Source organism: Danio rerio, chromosome 4, assembly GCF_049306965.1.
Source record: "Danio rerio strain Tuebingen ecotype United States chromosome 4, GRCz12tu, whole genome shotgun sequence".
Lineage (NCBI taxonomy): Eukaryota > Metazoa > Chordata > Actinopteri > Cypriniformes > Danionidae > Danio > Danio rerio.
Window position 1 is genome coordinate 16210001 of NC_133179.1, and position 19751 is coordinate 16229751.

General features: G+C 35.5%; 1 protein-coding gene across 3 annotated transcripts in view; it reads left to right on the plus strand.

The window, feature by feature from the left end:
• exoc4 (exocyst complex component 4) overlaps positions 1–19751 on the plus strand; it is a 211238-nt gene that overhangs the window by 20710 nt on the left and 170777 nt on the right. For all 3 annotated transcript variants that reach the window (XR_012401600.1, XM_073946250.1, NM_001030134.2), the window contains exons 6-7: positions 3383–3620; positions 10254–10428. Coding sequence is in view for 2 of the 3 variants with exons in the window: in XM_073946250.1 (XP_073802351.1) it covers positions 3383–3620; positions 10254–10428 (413 nt within the window). In the remaining variant the exon portion in view is untranslated. The remainder of the gene's footprint in view (positions 1–3382; positions 3621–10253; positions 10429–19751) is intronic.

The following is a 19751-nucleotide window of genomic DNA, read 5'->3' on the forward strand; positions in this document are numbered from 1 at the left end:
GTCTGTCTACGTCTGTCTTTCTTTCTGTCTGTCTGTCTGTCTGTCTGTATACATCTGTCTGTCTGTCTGCCTCCCTATGTCTGTCTGTCTGTCGCTTTATGTTTGTCTGTCTACATCAGTCTGTCATTCTACATTTTTCTGTCTACAATTGTCTTTCTACATCTTTCTGTCTGTCTATGTCTGTCTTTTTATGTGTCAGTTTGTCTGTCTTTCTGTCTGCCCATGTCTGTCTGTTTACATTTGTCTCTCTGCCTATGTCTGTCTGTCTACATCTGTCTTTTTATGTCTGTCTACATCTGTTTGTCAGTCTACATCTGTTTGTCAGTCTACATCTGTCGGTCTGCCTATGTCTGTCTGTCTATGTCTGTCTGTCTACATCTGACTTTCTATGTCTGTATTTCTGTCTGTCAGTTAGTCTACATCTGTCTGTCTACAACTGTCTTTCTATTTCTGTCTGTCTACATTTGTCTGTCTTGGTCTGTCTTTTTTGTCTGTCTGTCTTTCTACATTTGTTTATCTGTCTGTCTTTCTACATCTGTCTGTCTGTGTATATTTGTTTGTCTGTTTGTCTGTCTGTCTGTCTACGTCTGTCTTTTTATGTCTGTCTACATCTGTTTGTCTATGTTTGTTGGTTTACGTTTGCCTGCCTATGTCTGCATGTGTATGTCTGTCTGTCTACGTCTGTCTATCTATTGTTTTTTTTTCCATTTCCTGCATTCTCTTAGTCTGTCAATCTTTCTACCTGTCTGAATTTTAATTACGTTGTTTTGTCGAACTATTGTTCTATCTATCATGCTGTCATTCTATCATTGTATCTATCGTTTGTTTCATTGTTCTAGTGTTCAGTTGCTCTATCATTTAAATAGATCTTTCTATCTGTTGTTCCGTCCTTCTTTTTCTAGTTAGTTTTGTAGAGCTTAATGAAAAGTGCTCATTATTACATTCAAAACTTCAACTTGTTGTGGATTAAGAGAACTCGACAGCATATATGTAGATAATCTCCACAGTTATAAAATAAAAAGTGTTTTTTTTGAAGCAGTGATATCTGTGTATGTAATATACTTTTTGCACCGAAGTGGACTGATCATTACAAAAAGTTAAGAATATAATATTGTATATTGATCAAGAGTTTGTAGTGTTCTGAAAGTCCTCATAAGGTTGGAATCGGGTTCATACGGTCATGGAAAACCTGGAAAAGTCATGGAATTTTGACAAGGCATTTTCCAGGCCTGAAATTTTTTTTGAAAAAACAGAAAAACTCACAAAGTTTTTGAAAAGTCATGGAAATTAGTTAAACAAATATCTCTATACTTGAATTAGGGCTGCTTGATATTGAAAAAATCTGGCATTACCATATTTTGTATTTCTGTGATACATATTGCGATGTGAATACAATTTCACCAGATGATTTAATAGGTTTAGTTGGATTGATTGGGGGGGATTTTGAAGAGGAGTGAATCTCGATTAATATATAACAAATAAACTACATGCATAGATAATTAAATTATAGTAAAGATAAAAGTGAATTATACTTTTCAGGTATTCACTATTTGAATAATCAACACTGCATAGTCTTCATTTTATAATTTTTAATCTTTATTAAATGTACTATTAATGTCTTGTGGCCGAATGTTTTAAAATTTGAAATATTGAAGTGTTCTCACAGTCACAGGCCTTAAAGGGACAGTTCAATCAAAGATTAACTCGCTATTTACTCACACTTTACTTGTTTTAATACTATAGGAGTTTAAATCATATTCTATTGTATCAAATTATATTCTTTTTGTGTTCATTTAAAAAAGAAAACTCATAAATGTTTGAAACAAGTGAAGGGTGTAATAAAAATAGTAAGTTTTTTTGGGTGAACTATCCCTTTACAAATGCATGCAGATGATAAACTTTTATTCCATTATGATTAAACTGCATATTAAACTATAATCTCAATATTGAATACCCTTCAATGTGACTATTCCAGATGCACACATTGCGATATCGATGCTGAAACTGTATATTGTGCAGCCCTAACTTGAATATAGGTTTGTTGTCTTTACTTCTTTTCTGTTCTTGGCCAAAAACTTGCTCTCACATTGTTAGTGCTGTGTAAGCATTATCAAAATCAATTTTACATAGATATAAAAGCAAATTTATACAGAATAGATTGTTGCGTTCTTTGATATGCTGCAACATGTTTGAACGTCATTGTTTTTCTTATTCATATACCATGTATATGTAGACATTACATGAAACATTACATCATGAAAATGTACTTGTAAGTTTTGGAAAAGTCTTAGAAAAGTCATGGAATTTTAGTAGTAAAAATGTGTTGGAATCATTTATTTACAGCTGTATTCAATTTCTATAATTCTACCAATTTGTCGTTCTCTTGCTCCATTTTTCTTTCTAGCCATTTTTTTTTTCTTGTAATGGTCAATCAGTTTATCATTCATTCTATTTATCTGTCTTTTTCTCACTTTCCATGACTACTCTCACCCTTTAATTGTTCTTATTTGCTCAGATTCTGCTGTAGCAGGAAGAAACATCAGAGAGCCATAGTAATTCCTGTGCCGACTGCAGTTTTTTTTCTTCACATTGCACGAAACGCTCGCAATTATTGCTGTTGCGGTGCTTTATGTGTGATAGGGTGACGGCATCAGACAACATTTCCCCTGCTGCGGAAGATGCTTCCCTTTTGTCGCCTATTTTGTCTAATGGCCTTTTGCACATCATTTGTCGGTGGTAATTGTAGTAATTATTTAGCAAGCTACAGTCGAGAGAGAGAGGGAAAAAAAAAGAGAAGAAAAACCTGAGCCCATTAACTTGCCATAAACATTAAAACCATTTTAAACAGTCATTGGATTTGAGAGCATTAGCAGGCAGAAAAATAAGCACTACACTGAACCATCATTTGAATATGGAGAGGTGTGTTATGCCGCTTTATTTAAGGATTTTGCTGATGTCATGGCAAATGATTATGAAAATGTGCTGCTGAGAAATTGTGAAATATGACTCTAAAATGTATTTAAATTGCATTCATTGTAGCTCCAAGTTAGCACAATGTAAATTTGCCACAGAGTAGATTTGATTAACAATAAAGAAATGCTTTACTTTTCCTTTAAATTAGCCATTTTAGCCGTAAAAGAGCTTAAAGAAAGACTGCTTAATTTAATAACATTATCATTATAATAAAACTATTTGGTGCACATTAATTTATGCAGAATGTACATTAGTGACATTTAAATAGTTACATCATATTTAATAACTTAACAACTAACTGCTTTTATTTATTTATATAGCTGCTCTATAAACAGTTCAATCTGTTCACGCTGCTGTAATTAAATATTGTTGTATTGTTCTTGACAGAGAGCTATTTGTGTTTGTGCAGTGCGTGAGGTGCAGGAAATGAGAGAGGACCTGGACGTGGACCCAGAGGAGAACAGTGCAGAGTTCATGGGGATTCTGATTAAAGCTCTGGCCAAACTCAAGAAGATCCCTGAGACCATTAAAGCCATCATGGAGAGGCTGGAGCCAGAGCTCAAGCAGATCCTCAAGAGATCCACCACTCAGATTGCTGACCATGCCTACCAGAGGGGAGAGAGCCTGGCACAGGACAACCAGCCCAGGTTAGAGCTCATGAAAAGAAAGGTCAAACAATATAGCATGGTAAAGCAGACTTTTGGCCCGTTTCCACTGAGTGGTACAGTACAGTTCGGTACGGGTCACCTTTATCAGGCTTGCATTTCCACTGTGTAAAGGGTACCATTGGTGGGCGTGGTGTGTGACAGAAAACTTTAGTCAACATCATTTACGCTCAAGAAAATGTTAAAATAAAGCTGTACGGGTTGTTCACATATTATATGAGAAGCACTTCTCACAAAACAGATGCTTTTTACCCAAATACTTGTGTATAAATGTTCATTACTAACCTTTCTATGAACATGATTTGATTATAACTGCAGATAAATGATGTGTGCGAAATAGCCTACTGTAAAGTCTGTAATTATATAAAATAAATAAATAAATGCAACATATATGAACACACACAGCCCCTTACAATCTTGAAGAAGATATTTTTTATTCTTTAAGTTCATATTTTCAAAAAGTATGCTGTTAACATAACATATTATCAAGTTAATGTAGCATCATGACAATGTATGTAAACACTTAGTCCTTTTGCAAAAGTGGCATCTATCAAGTGACCTCTCTGGAAAAGCCGTTGCTTACGTTCACATGAGCTAGTAGGCTGAGTGCCAAGAATAATAGGACCACCTAGCGTAAAAACTTATCCAAGGATGGTCAGGAGTTAAAACGAGACACCTAGGGTTGTGTCGTCAAATAATCTTTATAAAGATTATGGAAAGCACAGAGACTTTAGGAATTGTCCAGGAGAGACTTCAGAATGCTCTGAGGTCTGCTCTGCACTTTCTCAGCTTTTTTATGGAGAATGAAATCTATTTTCTGATATTCAAAACCTCCTGGCTTATAATTTTTAATTGATAAAAAGTCGGCAATTATGACAAATGACACCCAAGATGGGCCTGAAAAAGACAGTCTCCGATATGTTACCAATTATAAAAAAAACTACACATAGCATACATTTAGTCCTTATTTGGGTTCAAAAACAACATGCAACAACATATAGCCCACTTTTGAAGCAATTGATAGATTGCCTGGGAGAGTTTTTAAAAAGCTCCACACCAAATAAGCCAAGAGAACTAATTTTTTTTTTTTTTTAATCAAAAAGATTGTGGTTTGTTTTCTTTTAATTTCTTCCATCTCATTTATCTTTTGTTTTTCCTTTAGAAATGAGCTTTCTATTTTTTTTATCACAAACAAATGCATAAAAATCATAATTTCTGCTTGTTTGAGAAAAAGAGACCCAGTCTATTTTTATTCTTGTAAATAGGCACAGACTGAATAGTTGCTCAGCGGTTCATTGTTCCAAACACTCATAATTTAGGCACTTATTTAAAGACGTTTAACTTCACTTGCACTTCATTTACCACATGATGTGCTTCCTAGTGCAACTACATAATGTAAGAGAACGCTTTATTTTGTGAGTTGACTTGTGATTGTACTTTGAAAATTGAAAGGTTAATCTTTCATAATATTGGCTGATTTTTAGTTTCCCTTCCCACATGTCCTTGATCACATCAGATTATGGAAGTTGCTTCTGAAGTCGTAATGTTTTAATAGAAGATTATTCAAACATATGGTATTTCTTTACGTTAAAATGCACTATTAAATCATCCGCAGGTCGAGAGTTATTAAGTAAACAGGGTCGGTTTTGAGTTCAGGCTGTCCTTAAATGACGTAAGAAATAAAAGCTGCCATTGACAGTCACTTTAGATGGTAGTTCTCCCTCTTGCAGTGATTTTGTTTTTAAGGGAAGCGCTTTGGCAGGCGTTTGTACTGAAGTGTGATTGGTTTCCATTGTTTTCCTTCTTTATTGCGCTCTCTCGCTTTACCCGATGATGGCTTGCAGGATCAATGCTCTCATCTGTCATGTGGCATTCATACCTCCCTCATTTCCAGAAATGGAGTAATCCATAAAAGCGAGCCGTGGCCAGTGCCTGCTTAAGCAGCGGCTCTCACGGAGAAAAACAAAAGCAAGGGAAGAAAAGACAGATAATGAAGGCTGTTAAAGAAACGCTCTTAACCCAAGGCTAAAATGAACTCTCAATCGTTTATTTTTTCAACGCCATTCTCTGGATTTTAATGTTTGCCCCCACTCTTTTCTCCAATGGGCGAGAGAATATCTGCTGACTTTTCATTGTGGGATTTTAATTAAATAAACGAGGGCTTTTCATTGAAAGCAGTGATGATTATGCTGGAAACTTTAGTTTTATTTCTATTGTTCACAAACTCATCTAAAAACGATGTCTGCATACAGATGTGTGTGTGTGTGTGTGTGTGTGTGTGTGTGTGTGTGTTTCAATGTATGATGCATTCATACATAACACACAAAGCACTGCTCAATTAATATGGCATTTCACCTTTGCCATGTTTTATAGTACATGAAAGCATTTGAATGACCTGAGTGAAAATAAGGTCCCATTTTAAGCATACAGCAATTTCAGTGTTTACTTGTGTGTCTGTGTCTTGTGCTAACGTGTAAGTTGAGGTAGGGCTCCGTTTCTATGGAAACCTCATCAGAAAAAGCAAGTCGCTGCTGCATTACAGTTCACAGGGAAAACTGTGTCTTGATAAGGTGTTCTGAGCAGGTGTGATGATTGCGAAGCGACACAATCTGAGGCAGTCTGACAATATTTACTATGCAGTACATAGTTATGTGATGTAGGATGTGGGCCAATGGGATTTCACTGTGGGCATGACTATATTGCATAACACTGCAGAAATGGAGAATGAGTGATTCATTCATTTCTTTCTTTGTTTGTTTAGCCATTCATGCTTCTGGGTTGTTATAATATAGCCAGACCAGACCCATTATACCTATATTCCACCCATCCTACTCTTTGTCATTCCTACCATCTGTTCGTCCGTCATTTCATCCATCCATCCATCTGTCATTACTTCCATCCATCTGTCATTCCATCCGTCATTCCAGCCATCCGTCATTCCTTTCATCCGTCATTCCATCCATCTGTCATTCCTTCCATCCATCCGTCATTCTTCCCTTCCATCCATCTGTCCTTCCATTCATATGTCATTCCGTCCATCCATTCATCCATCCGTCCGTCATTCCATTCTTCCATGCACTCATCCATCCATCGAATTCTTTCTGCCATTCCATCCCTCCATCCATCCATTTATCCATCCACCCATCCAATTCTTTCTGCCATTCCATCCATCCATTTATCCATCCATTCATCCAATTCCTTCTGTCTTTCCATTCTTCCATCCATCCATCCAACTCTTTCTGTCATTCCATCCATCCATCCATCCATCCATCCACTTATTTCTTCATCCATTCATCCAATTCTTTGTCAATTCATGCATCCATCCATCCATCCATCCAATTTTTTCTGCCATTCCATCCATCCATCCATACATCCATTCAATTATTTCTGCCATTCTATCCATCCATCCTTCCAATTTCTTCTGTCATTCTATCCTTCCATCCATCCATCCATCCATCCAATTCTTTTTGCCATTCCATCCATCCATCCATCCATCCATCCATCCATCCAATTCTTTCTGTCATTCCTTCCATCCATCATCCATCCATCAATCCATCCATCCATCTATTTATCCATCCATCCATCCATCCGTCATTCCATCCATCCATGCACTCATCCATCCAGTTATTTCTGTCATTACATTCATCCAATTCTTTGTCAACTCATCCATCCATCCATTCATCTATCCATCCAATTATTTCTGCCATTCCATCAATCCATCCAATTCCTTCTGTCATTCCATCCATCCATCCATCCATCCACCTTTATTTATATTACATGTCAATTTATTCAATCAATCATTCCCTCTCATTATTGTGTTTATGATTTCTTTAATATTTGGCAAAATATAGCTATATATAGTTGCAATTATAGTAAAGAAATAAATATAGCAAAATATAATACAATTAAATATATTTCATACTGTGTGCCAATAATCAACTGGGCAATGCCAACAAGCCAAAATCCTGTTGTGTCTGTGTAAATAGCTGATGTGCTGTGTCTTGCCATTCTGCTGTGTTTATGTAAAAGGAGCGACGTCCGGCATTATATATGCTTCCATGTTGAGCCTGAATCAAGGGTTATGTCCTGTCCTCTGTAAATCAAGCTTAACATGTGTTATCATGCACCGTCTCTCTCACCGAACATCCATCATCTTCCAGTCTTCTACCTCCCAGCAATCCTAATACCCTCCATCATGCTGTCACCTCCAACCTCTCTATCCCGCCTACCAGTGTTTTTTTTTTCTTCTGCCTCATTTTACTGGGACGAGTGAGTAAACTCCACAAAAGTCAGACAGATGTGTGTCCTCCTAGTGGACCCGGAGAGTTTGACAGATGCTGCTAATTGTTGTTGGTGAACAGCTGCCGTTGCTCAACAGGGAGATTCTGTCAGCACCCTGCTGCTGTCATGTTCATTAGTAACAGAGAATGGACCGCTTTTTGGCTCGGTTTTGATGATGTGGAGGGATTTCTGACAGCATGACTGACTGCAGCGGTGGCTTTGTCTTGGAAAACGTCTTTAGATTAGTGGTTTTCAAACTGTACTCCAGGGATATCCCAAGGGGCCATTGGGTGGTGCTGGGAGTTCTGCAAGCAAACAAATAAAATAAATTAGCAAAATATGTACTTAAAGGGCTGTCAAAGTTAAAATGGTTACAAAATTTTTGTTGTTATTCTAATAATCGATATACTTAAAGGGGTGGTCCACTATGATATCATATTTTAAACTTTAGTACATGTGTAATGTAGCTGTGTGAACATAAACTACATCCCTGAATGTAATATGTTCAAAGTTCAATGCAAAGCAAGACTTGTACAGGGTTAGAGACGAAGTTAAGAGACTACAATAAAATACATCCGGGCTAGTGAGATCACAAGGGCTTCGAGTTATGCGGATTCACCATGCGCAAACACCCTGCGTGGCCAGAGGCGCTGTAATGTTATAGCTGAGAAAGCTTAAATGCCGTCCAAACGCTGCTATTTTCACTGAGCTCATTCTGTTTCTGTAATTGGGCCTACAAAGGACACGACACAAAGACTAGAAGTAGTATTTTTATTTGTAAAAACTGATCAACTACATGGATAGTTTTTAGCATTATCGGTATGTTGGGGGACGTAAACAAGGATGTAAACAACAGGAAATGCTGTTTGGCACTGTTAACAATTTAGCTTCAAATTTATTGGGGACCACCTCTTTAATGTGATTAATTATGATTATTTTATTATTAGTCCAATCTTGTTTAAAAATGTATTTTTTGTGTGTTTGTATAAAAAAATTTGTATTTATTTATTTACTAGCAAATTATTTTCAGGTATGGTTGGTATTATCTGCCAGTATTTGTATATGTTTTATGAGCTTTAATGTGTTGTTATTTTAAATTATGAGGTTAAATCGTGAGGGTTGTAATCTACTAATATTTTAAAATGTTCCTTTTTTAATTTTACAGTTGTTCTTATGGTTTAGTCTTTTTAAAGTTTAGTGTGTTAATATTTTGATATACTTATTTAGTACAGGAGTTATTTAATTCTTTTGAATTCATTTTGAATTTGTTACTCTTAAAACTGCTACCTTCTATTCTGATCTTTTAAAACTACTATTTACTGTAAAGTTACTTAATTTTTTTGTTGTTGGGGAAAAACACCTTTTTCTTTAGATCTATATTGATCTCTTTCTCTCTCTGTTTGCTTTTGTTTGCAAAATGAATTCGTCAGAATGTAGTTGTCCCTTTTGTGATCAAAAGGAAACAATTTTTCAATGTTTTATACATTGTGAACGTCTTAAAGATTTGTTTCTGATGCGGATCTTAAGGTTTTTTCATTTTTTCTAAGACTGTTTTGTTTTTGATTTCAAATTTGTAAAAAAGAAGAGAAAAAAGAACAAATTATTAATTTTGTTGTTGGAAAAGCCAAAATGGCAATTTACATTACAATAAAAGAAAGGATAGAGGGTAAAGTTTGTCGAGATGGGGGGCACTTTTGTAAGAGTTTATTAAAATGAGAATGTTAAGAATATTGAAGACTTTGAAAATTTTAAAAATAAGTTGTGCTCTGTTAAAGATGGAGAACTAATGTTTACAAAATGGCTTGAGTTAAATGTACCTTTGTTATATTGGTATGTTTACTATGGTATGGAATAAAGTAATTTTTTTAAAAATAAAAAAATCTCCCTCTGTCCCTTTATGTGTAGAAAAAAATAAATTTTCTTGTTAACTGTTACATTTTGTAACAGGACAAGCTAAAATGGCTGTTTATATGAGCAGAAGAAGGAAAATTGAACACAACGTAGAGCATAATGTAGTTGTTGTATTTTCAAGTATGGTACAGGCAAGGGTTTGACTGATTTTAATTACTATGAGCATATGGATGATTTGGTCACTTTTAAAAACATTTGGTGCTATAACAGGGCTGTATGGATCAGAAGAATGTTGTTTTTACTTTTATTTGAAATGAATATGGTCTTACAACTTGAAATAAATTGTTTATAGTTGTATTTTGTTTATTTTAATGTAATAAAGTTTTGTACAGTAAAACTCTCTCTCTCTCTCTCTCTCTCTCTCTCTCTCTCTCTCTCTCTCTCTCTCTCTCTCTCTCTCGCTCTCTCTATTTCCCTCTTCAGGTTGCTGCTGGAACTGCTGGAGTTGTTGTTTGATAAGTTGAATGCGGTGGCCCAGGCTCACAGTGTGGTTCTCAGTCACCTTCAGCAGATTGTTGTCTCTCCCAATGGAGCCCAGGAAGGGATCAAACTCTATGAGCAGGCTGATGTCTATGCCAAAATTCAAACTGTCCTACAGGTCAGTCCCTGCAGAGCCATTCAATGAAGCAGATCCTGTTAATTAGTTGATATTTTTTGGAAAAATTAAGTAAAAATGCGCATTAGCCACCACATAACATAAAAAAAATAAAATAAAAAAAAAAACGTAGTAAATTCTTGGGCATATACAATCTTGGCAACAACCCAGTGCTGTGAAGCTACACGCTTTCAGTCTTAATTGTCAGCTGTTTTTTTTAAACAAAATTGTGCTATTAACTTTTATTTACTGTAACTGTTGTTAATTAGTAGTTAACAAGAGCTGTTTACTGTTAATAACTGCTTCTCGTGTCACCTCTGTAAAACAGATGAGGTGAAGAAAGGAATTTGCGACTGAAGTTTTGAAAATAATTTACATGAATTTCCTCCAAGTGCTGTGTTTAATTGGAGAGTGTTAATTGGGAAGTGTTTACTTTCAGTGTGTATGGGTGTTTAGTAGCAGACTGATGGGCAGGTGAGATTACCAGCTGTTCACGTAACCTTTGAGAATCTCTCAAGAGGCCCAACATTAAGTGTCTGTTTGTGTGTTTGGAAAGTACCTGCTGGAAATCCTGCTGCAGGACGTCTATCTTTCTTTTTTTTATTAAATTGGTGAAAGAAATTGTTTTTAAAGCAAGAAACCTTTACTAAAATTAAAAGTCATCCACAAATGTTAAGTAAAATAACTGTTTGTTTTTTTTGATGGTATGGCATGTGCTTATATATTAAAGTTACTGTGATTTGTCACAATAACAGTAAATGCTGACTCTTTTCACACCACCATTAATAAAATGGGCCATTCTACAGCTTGATTTTCTTTCTCTGAAAGCATTTGAGAGTTTCCTTGGCTGTGCTTGGATCATTGTCATGCTGAAATGTCCACTCTGGTTTCATTTTCATCATCCTGGTAATGTAGATGTTGGACTGAAGCAGCTAATATTAATTTACAATGACGAAGGGCAGAGGGTTGCTGAATAACTACTGAGAGATTTCAGCTGCTGTCTGGGCTTTCACTGTCTTTCTACACCTTCCCTTCTTTATGTGTTCCATACTTTTTCCCTGTGTCATTTCATTTTATTACACATAACTTCATTTGTAAACTAATTAGCTTTGTTTTCTTTCTTTCTTTCTTTCTTTCTATATATATATATATATATATATATATATATATATATATATATATATATATATATATATATATATATATATATATATATATATATATATATATATATATCTTTGACTGTTATCAACATCTGGGGCCTCATGTATCAACGCTGCGTACGCACAAAAACTTTGGGTACGCCAGGTTTCACGCTCAGAATCGCTCACGTTTGGATTTACTAACAATGAACTGAACGTGGGAATGTGCGCAGCTTCATGGCAGCTTTCTGGCAGGCGTACGCACATTTTTTGTGCGTGTCTGTTTTATTTCCATTGGCGACTCCTAGAGGCAGTTGTGTTAAATTCCTCTCTACAAAGTGTCTGAGCCTTGCAATGGCAGCTGTATGAGACGGGTTCAGCAGGTATATAAGGTTTCCATACCCTACATTTGACCAGCTAAACATTAAAGCACAATTTGCAGCAGTCGCCTGTTTTCCCAATGTAATCTGAGCGATCTACCACACGCACATTGCTATAAAGACACTATCTGAAGATGAATTTGCATGCGTGAATCAGAAACATTTCCATTCAATAAATGTGCAAATAAAATATGATGCTTATTGATATGAACTTGTTGATGATTCCTACTTGTCTTTCTCGTGATAAATAGTTGGCAAAATCTGATATGTAGCGGGGGAAAAACAAATAAGAATTCATCAGACGCTGGATTCAAACCGAGTTCATGCTCGAACGTATCAATTCATGATCACATGCGTCTTGCGAGTAGCGCCACTGAGACTGTTAAGCATCCTGCAACATTTTACAGATATAAACCACACTATTTCTTTTTTTTAATGCACTCAGTGCGATGTTCAGACCCAACTGTGTTGACCGCATCTGCTAAACTCTCCCACTCTATTTTTTTCTTTTGTTGTTAATTCCGGAGAACAAACTTGCAAATAACACCGCTTTTCTCCGGTCTACCTCCGAAAGCAGCACCTCCAATTCACATTCTGTTCAAAGTTTCTCTTTTTGCTTGCCTTTGACATTGCTTTTTCGTTGGGTTTTGCCATTAGCATAGTCATTAGCATATTCATACGGGGGAGGAGGCAGGGAGGGGTTTTGTGCTCGTGCATGTTGCGCTCAGTTTCACGTTCATTCAGATGTACAAAAGAATATGCGTGAGATTCGGCGTACGCAGTGTTTCATACATCTGAATTTTTTTCTGCGTACGCACATTTACAGCTTTGTGCGTACGCAATGTTTTAGTAAGATTTCCACGCAAGTCTTCGTACATGAGGCCCCTGGTGACTTGAAATTTTAAGTCAACTGCACTTTTAGAAATGTAGGTGGTGTGTTCAATACTTATTTTCCCCACTGTGTGTGTATATATGTATATACATGTATATTAGTGCATTGTAGGCTATTTTGCATTAATCTTATTTCATTCAATCAATAGATTTGTCATCCTACCCAAGTACTAACCAGTTCTGGCCCTGTATACAGTAGCGTCCGAGATCAGATAATATTGTTTAAATAATGTTATTAACAAAACTATGTTTTAGTATGTGGGATGATTGTTGTAAATATGGAAGATGGTGTTCTTATGATGCATTACACAATGTTTACATGTTGCAGATCTTGATTTATTTTGCTCCACAAATTGTAAAACCACTTTAGGTTCAGATGGTATAACTAATTGAAAACTCAGATTTGAAGAAGATGTAATAACCCAACTTATTAATTTTGATATTATTTTTTGTATCATTCTTAATTGTTTTGTTACAGAATTCCATCTCCGTTCTCTCTTATCCTGTTTCTCATTCCTTGAGCACTCCTACAGAGCATTATTTTTCAGCTGCAAGCTACTGGAGATGCGGTCGTGCAATAGAGACAGGAATCGGTAGAAAGAGGGAGATAGAGAAAGAGATGGGAGTGGTGCTGCAGCTGGGGAATGAGTAAATGGGTTTGTCATCACTCCATCAAACAGGGTGAAGAGTCAGACTATGACCTTGTACTTTCCTCCTGTCTTTTTTCACTCCTCGTTTCAAAGCAGTCTGCAGAGAGCTGTAACGAAAGACCAGGCTTGGCCCTGCCAACTGTTGCTAAGGCCCCACTGAGCCGCTTGCAGACCTAAGTAATGAGACGCATCTTTCCGAGAGGTGACTACAGAAGTCAAAATATGCATTTAACTGCGTCTGATGAGGGCTTTGACTGCGAGCATGTGCGCTGTCTGTTTTTCAGCATTTATTAGCACAAGCACCTCGCACCCTTGCTAGCAACAGATTAATTTGTTTTGCTTCAGCTTGTCATGTTCTGTTCAGATAAAAAGCAAACGTCTTTGACATCCAAATTTACTTTTATATATTTTGGATTACCATTCTTTAGGTCAGCATTTAGGTCAGCATCTACTGAAAAAATAAGGTTTGTTTCAGTAATATTCAGTCAAATTATTACCATTTGCTTCTGCCTTTGGTGTGACGGTGCTTCTCTGTTGATGCCAATTTGATGGCTTCAGCCACCATACTTTTGACCACGCCCCTCCTACTGTTAGTTTGAAGGAAGCCCTGCCCCCTACTTAATATTCTGTTTCAGTTGGAACTACATCTACATACTGAAGTAAAAGTCTCAGCAACTTTCAGTTCACCCAGACTTTAAGTGATGGCAAAAGAGTAATAACCACGAATGCCAAATACTGTCTTAGAGATGCACTATTATGGAAATGTTGTCTAATATTAATAACTTTTTACGTTATGAAATCTATAACTAGGGCCAGACAGAATCAGTAGACTTTTCTTAGGTTTTTTAGTATTGTTAAAAAAGTATGTAAAATGAGTTTGAGAGTATAGGAGCTCAAAAAATACCTTTAAAATTCTTAACTTTTATTCAGAGGTTACAATGCAAATCAATTTGAACCACTTGTTTGGTAAACACAGCTACAACAGGTTTGTCATACATCCATTAAAAGGTAAAGAAAGTAATATTGTGCAAATTGTATTGCGCATAAATCATCTAAACATTTGCATATTATTCAGTAATATCACAGAGTTTTTAAAATATAAAACTGAATAAATAAATATTTATACACTTTTACATTTGTAAATAAACAGAAGTTTGACTAGTTATATATATGAGCAATATCACTCGAGTAGCAGTGCAATATGGCTGTATATCGGCACTGGTGAGAGGCATGCGTGCATTACTGTCCCACCAGTGACAATATACAGCCATATCGCACTGCTAGAAGTGTGATATTGAGTTCGACGACGTAATATAAAAAAGAAATATATAAAAAAGAAAATCCAACACGGAGATTCTTTTTGTGTGAGGAACTACTTTCTTCCACCATTCCTTCACATCTGCAGCATTTTAGAGCTTGTATTTGAATGATTCTCTAGCTTAATGTCTAAAGTGATGACAAAACAGGTGATTTTGCTCACATTTTAAGATTATAAGGCTAAACGGCATGAAATGCTATCAGTCTATAGGGATTTCCCAGTATTTTTCTCTTGCAATCAAGAGATCACAAAAATTAACCCAGAAAAAAAACAAAACAACTCAATCACTACCAGATTACTGTTGCGTTTGCGACAAGGAAAAACACTGAACACATGCGGGCATTTCTTCCTTCTTTCTGTTTACAGAACTAGTCTGCAGTAACAAAATCAGCAGACTCATTAGCAACAAACAGAAGGCCAACCAAAAAGTAAATGGGTTTGTCATCACTCCATCAAACAGGGTGAAGAGTCAGACTATGACCTAGTGATAGTGACTAGTGGCCCATCCCACACTTAATACACTACAATATGGTGTCAATACAGCACTGCAACATAAAAGAGAGAGAGATCAACTTAGAAGTTTACTCACCAATTTTATAATGTTTTGATCTGCTTTTCTGTAGTTCGAAATTATGCCAATATTAAACAGTCTCTATCGCCATCTTGTTCATTGACGTCAACCGTCTTTGCTCTGCTCAATGACAGGCTAATGGATGCCGATGCGCTGTATCTCAAAAATAACATATAATGAATGCATCATCCGGGTAATTAAAGTACACTTATTATTTATAGATTTTTCAGTGTAAACACTGCTTACACTATTTATACTACAAAATGGCGTAGAATAGTGCATAAGTATGCGATTTGGGACACAGCTATAGTGAGAAAATCCCAAACTAAAAGGATTTTGTTCTTTCTCTAGCATAAACTCTAATGTGGGTCAACGGGATAATCCATAATCATTCATTATCATGATATTGCAAATAAATTAGTTTTGACTCTTTTTACTTTCAAAGTGCTGGTAGCTGTTGGACTTGAATCTTATGAATAACCATGGATTCAAATAAAAATCTTCTGAAAATGTTTCACAGTAAAATATTTTGTAAATGTATCTTGGATAGCCTGATGAGGAGTCAATTAACTGCAAAATTTTGGGTTATTCTGTTTCGCTTGATGCATGAATACTTCACTTATATTGCGCACTTCCAACTTTCAGAAGCTTTTTGTTTCAATGATAACTCACAATCTTTAAAAAAAGGCCACAGGAAGGGGAAGGAATCATTCTGGCTTTTATAAAGCAGTTGATATTAAGTGTTCAGTGGGCTGGTTGCCAGGGGCTGTGGAGTCTCCTGTGGTCACGGTGTGAGATAATGGAAGCCCTTGATGAGAATCTTCATTAAGGTAGATGAGGTTTTTTTTTAACCAATGTTTTTTTTTCCCCTCTCTCCTCTTTATTCTATCACAAAGTCTGTTCTGATCTCTTCCCCTAATCACCTGACTGCTACACTAGACACTGATAGCAGCCACCAAAGTACTGCATCTGAACCATCAGAAAATACACAGCATCTTCTGAAAACATGATAGCTGCTTCCACTTCGATTTCTCTGTAGAGTGTGGAAGAATACATTTGTCACTTTTTTTCTATTTTTTCTGCCAATATTGATCGATTTATTGATCAATTCAGTTAGTTTCCTTTTATTTTCTTTCTTTCTCTAATTTTATTCTCTTCCTTTTCCTTCTTTTTTCTTTCATTTTCATTCCATTTTTTTCCCTTTTTATTCCCTTTCTCCTCTTCTCTCCTTTCCTTTCCTTTCCTTTACTTGCCTTGCCTTGCCTTCCCTTCCCTTGCCTTTCCTTGCCTTTTCTTGTCTTGGCTTGCCTTTCCTTGCCTTCACTTTCCTTTAGGTTATTTTATTTTCCTTTCCTTTCTATTTTCTTCCTTCCATTTTTCTCCCTTTTCTTTCATTTTCTTTTTATTTCTGCTTGTCATTTTTCCCTTTTTGTTTTTTCCCTTTCTCTCTTTTTTCCCTTTTTCTTTTCTTTTCCTTTGTTACTTTCTTTTTCTTACGCTTTTCCTTTTTTCTTATCTTGTTTTCCATTTACTTTCTTTTTCATTTCTTTTCTTAATTTACCATCTACTCACTTTTAATCCTTTTAATTTTCCCTCCATTTTTGTTTTTATTTTTTTTATTTCCTTTCATTTACTCCATCTTACATTCGTTTTTTTTATTTTTCCTTACTTTTCCCTTTCCTATCCTTTCCTTTCCTTTTATTTTACTTTTCTTTCCTTTTTAATATTCCTTCCATTTCCCCCTTTCTTTCCTGTCCATTTTTATTCTTTCTTTTTGGTTGTTTTTGTTTTTTTTCTTTACATTCTAATTTTTCTTTAATATTTTCTTTTCTTTCCTTTCCTACATGTTCCTTCCTTTTTATTTTCCATTTCCTTTTCAATCCATTCCTTTCCTCTTTATCATTTTCCTTCCCTTTCTCACTTTCCTTCCTTTCCCCTTTCTTTTTCTTTTCTGTCATATAGATATATATATATATATATATATATATGTATATATGTATATTTCAGTTTTTAAACTTTTACTTCTGTCATTCTGTTTTTTTTTTCTTCTTTGTCATTTTTCTATCATCCCTGTTCCCTTATATGCTGACGCTCTTGAGTTTCTGGTGCCAGATGATGATTGTAGGACTGGCATCTCAGGTGAGAATGATGGTTCTGTCCTCGTGCACCGATGCACCTGATGTTCTCAGTGTCACTTGTTGGATATCCTTCAAGATAACCTCTTGTTCTCTCATTGGAGTAGATGAGACCCATGAACACCCGTGTCTTTCTCTCTTTCTTAATGCCGAACTTTTGTTCCCAAGTTTCCTCTGTTCCTGTGGGAGACAGGAATCACCTTGACCTTTCCATTACACTGAAGACATGAAGGCCACGGACAGATGGACCTGAGAGACACGTTTTAATCTTTATTTCTTTCAGTTCCTGACTCTTTGAACTGTAGCTCTGCCATTCTTGAAGACAGCTGTGCAAAAGTCTAGGAGTGTTATAATCCATATTGGGCTTGTAAACCTGCTTCGTAAAAGGCCATGCAGAGTTTTTAGGACTCTGTGGAGTAAATAGGTATTGACTCTTTTTGGAGGAACCATTGACTGAACTTTTTGCCACTGACAGTCCAATTGAGAATTTCTTTTATATAATTTTTTTTTTTTTTTAATGCCATAAAAGAAGCTATCAAAATTTTTTTTATGGTAATTGCAGATATGCTTAATATGTTGAGTGTTTAGTAATAATATAGGTGATATTATGTAATACGCATTATGGCTGTTGAATGGCTGTTTTTTTTTTTCATTGTTTTTAATGATTTATTATTATTATTATTATTATTATTATTATTATTATACTGTATAAAATGGGATTTTTGTAATATTTTAAAACCGTAAGCTATATTCTCACCCTATAGATACTGGCATTTATAATGAACATAAATTTGTACAAAAATTATTTTACAAACCAACACATTTTGAGAGATTATCAAATAACTAGATTTTTTTAGTACCTGTTGAATTGTGTGTGTAAAGTATGTAGGTGCATACTTTATGTGTGTGTACAGTATTTATGCATGTACACTATGCATATATATACAGTATGCATGCCAATATTTGATCTTAATTATTCATTGTGAAATATTACTTTATCAAACTTATTGGCAAGATATAACTCTTTAGTTTACTATTTATTTAGTTGAATTTGATTCTGTATTAGTTTTGTTGTTAATATTGCTACTATTGTTTATTAAATATAATTTTTAAACTTACTTTTACATCCGTTCGTTTTGTTTGTTTGTTTGTTTGTTTCGTTTCGTTTCGTTCTCTTCCTTTTGTTCATTCCTTTCGGTTCTTTCCTTTCATTTCGTTTGTTTGTTCCTTTTGTTCGTTCCATTCGTTTGTTCATTCCTTTCGTTGGTTTGTTCCTTTCATTCATTTGTTCCTTTACATTCATTTCTTCCTTTCAATTGTTCGGTTCTTTCATTCATTGTTTGTTTATTCCTTTTGTTCGTTCGTTCTTTTCATTCGTTTGTTTCTTTAATACGTTCGTTCCTTTTGTTCGTTCATTCCTTTCGTTCCTTCATTCCTTTTTGTTTGTTTCTTTCGCTCGTTTGTTTGTTCATACAAGTTGTTATGAATTATTGGTACTTATATCGAACATATTGGCAAAATATATTTATTGAGTTTGTTAATATTTATTTTTTATTTCGTATTATTGCCACTATTGTTTACTTATTATCAAAATATTTCTTTAAACTACATTCCATTTCGTTGTAAGGAAGAAAAAAATCGTTTGAGTTTGTTATAAGCTCTTTCTTTGTGCCATATATTAAGCCACACGGATTTAAGCCTGGGAATGATAGGAAAGAGGGTGAAGGGAACAAGAGCGTGAAAAGAGAGAGAGAAAAAAAGAAAGGAAATTACAAACTTTCCACTTTGACAACTTGTTTAGATTTAGTGGGAGCCACACAGCCTCAGAGTAATTGGATTATACAGTGTTAGTGAGGCGTTTCATGCCCTGACAGTGATTAGTCTGGCAGCGGAGGGAGAGGCAAAGTGCTTCTGTTTCATGTCGACGAGATAGACAGACACATGGCCTCTAAATGAGCTGTTGTGTACCAGCCTAAATGATCTATTGTAACTGGCCACAGCTAGCATGTCGCTTGTGGATTTGAAAGATTTCCACCACAGGGTTAATGATCATAACAGTTCATTTCCATGTTTTTAAACCCAGCGCTCTTTCCTCCCCCCAGGCTTTATGATTGAGATACGCTGGTTGTTTTGAAAAGCGCCACTCTTATGTTCATTAATTACGACAGTAATTATGCATTCTTTTGTGATGTGCGTTGCTGTAATAGTGGCGACTGTAGTGGACCGTACTGAGTATTGC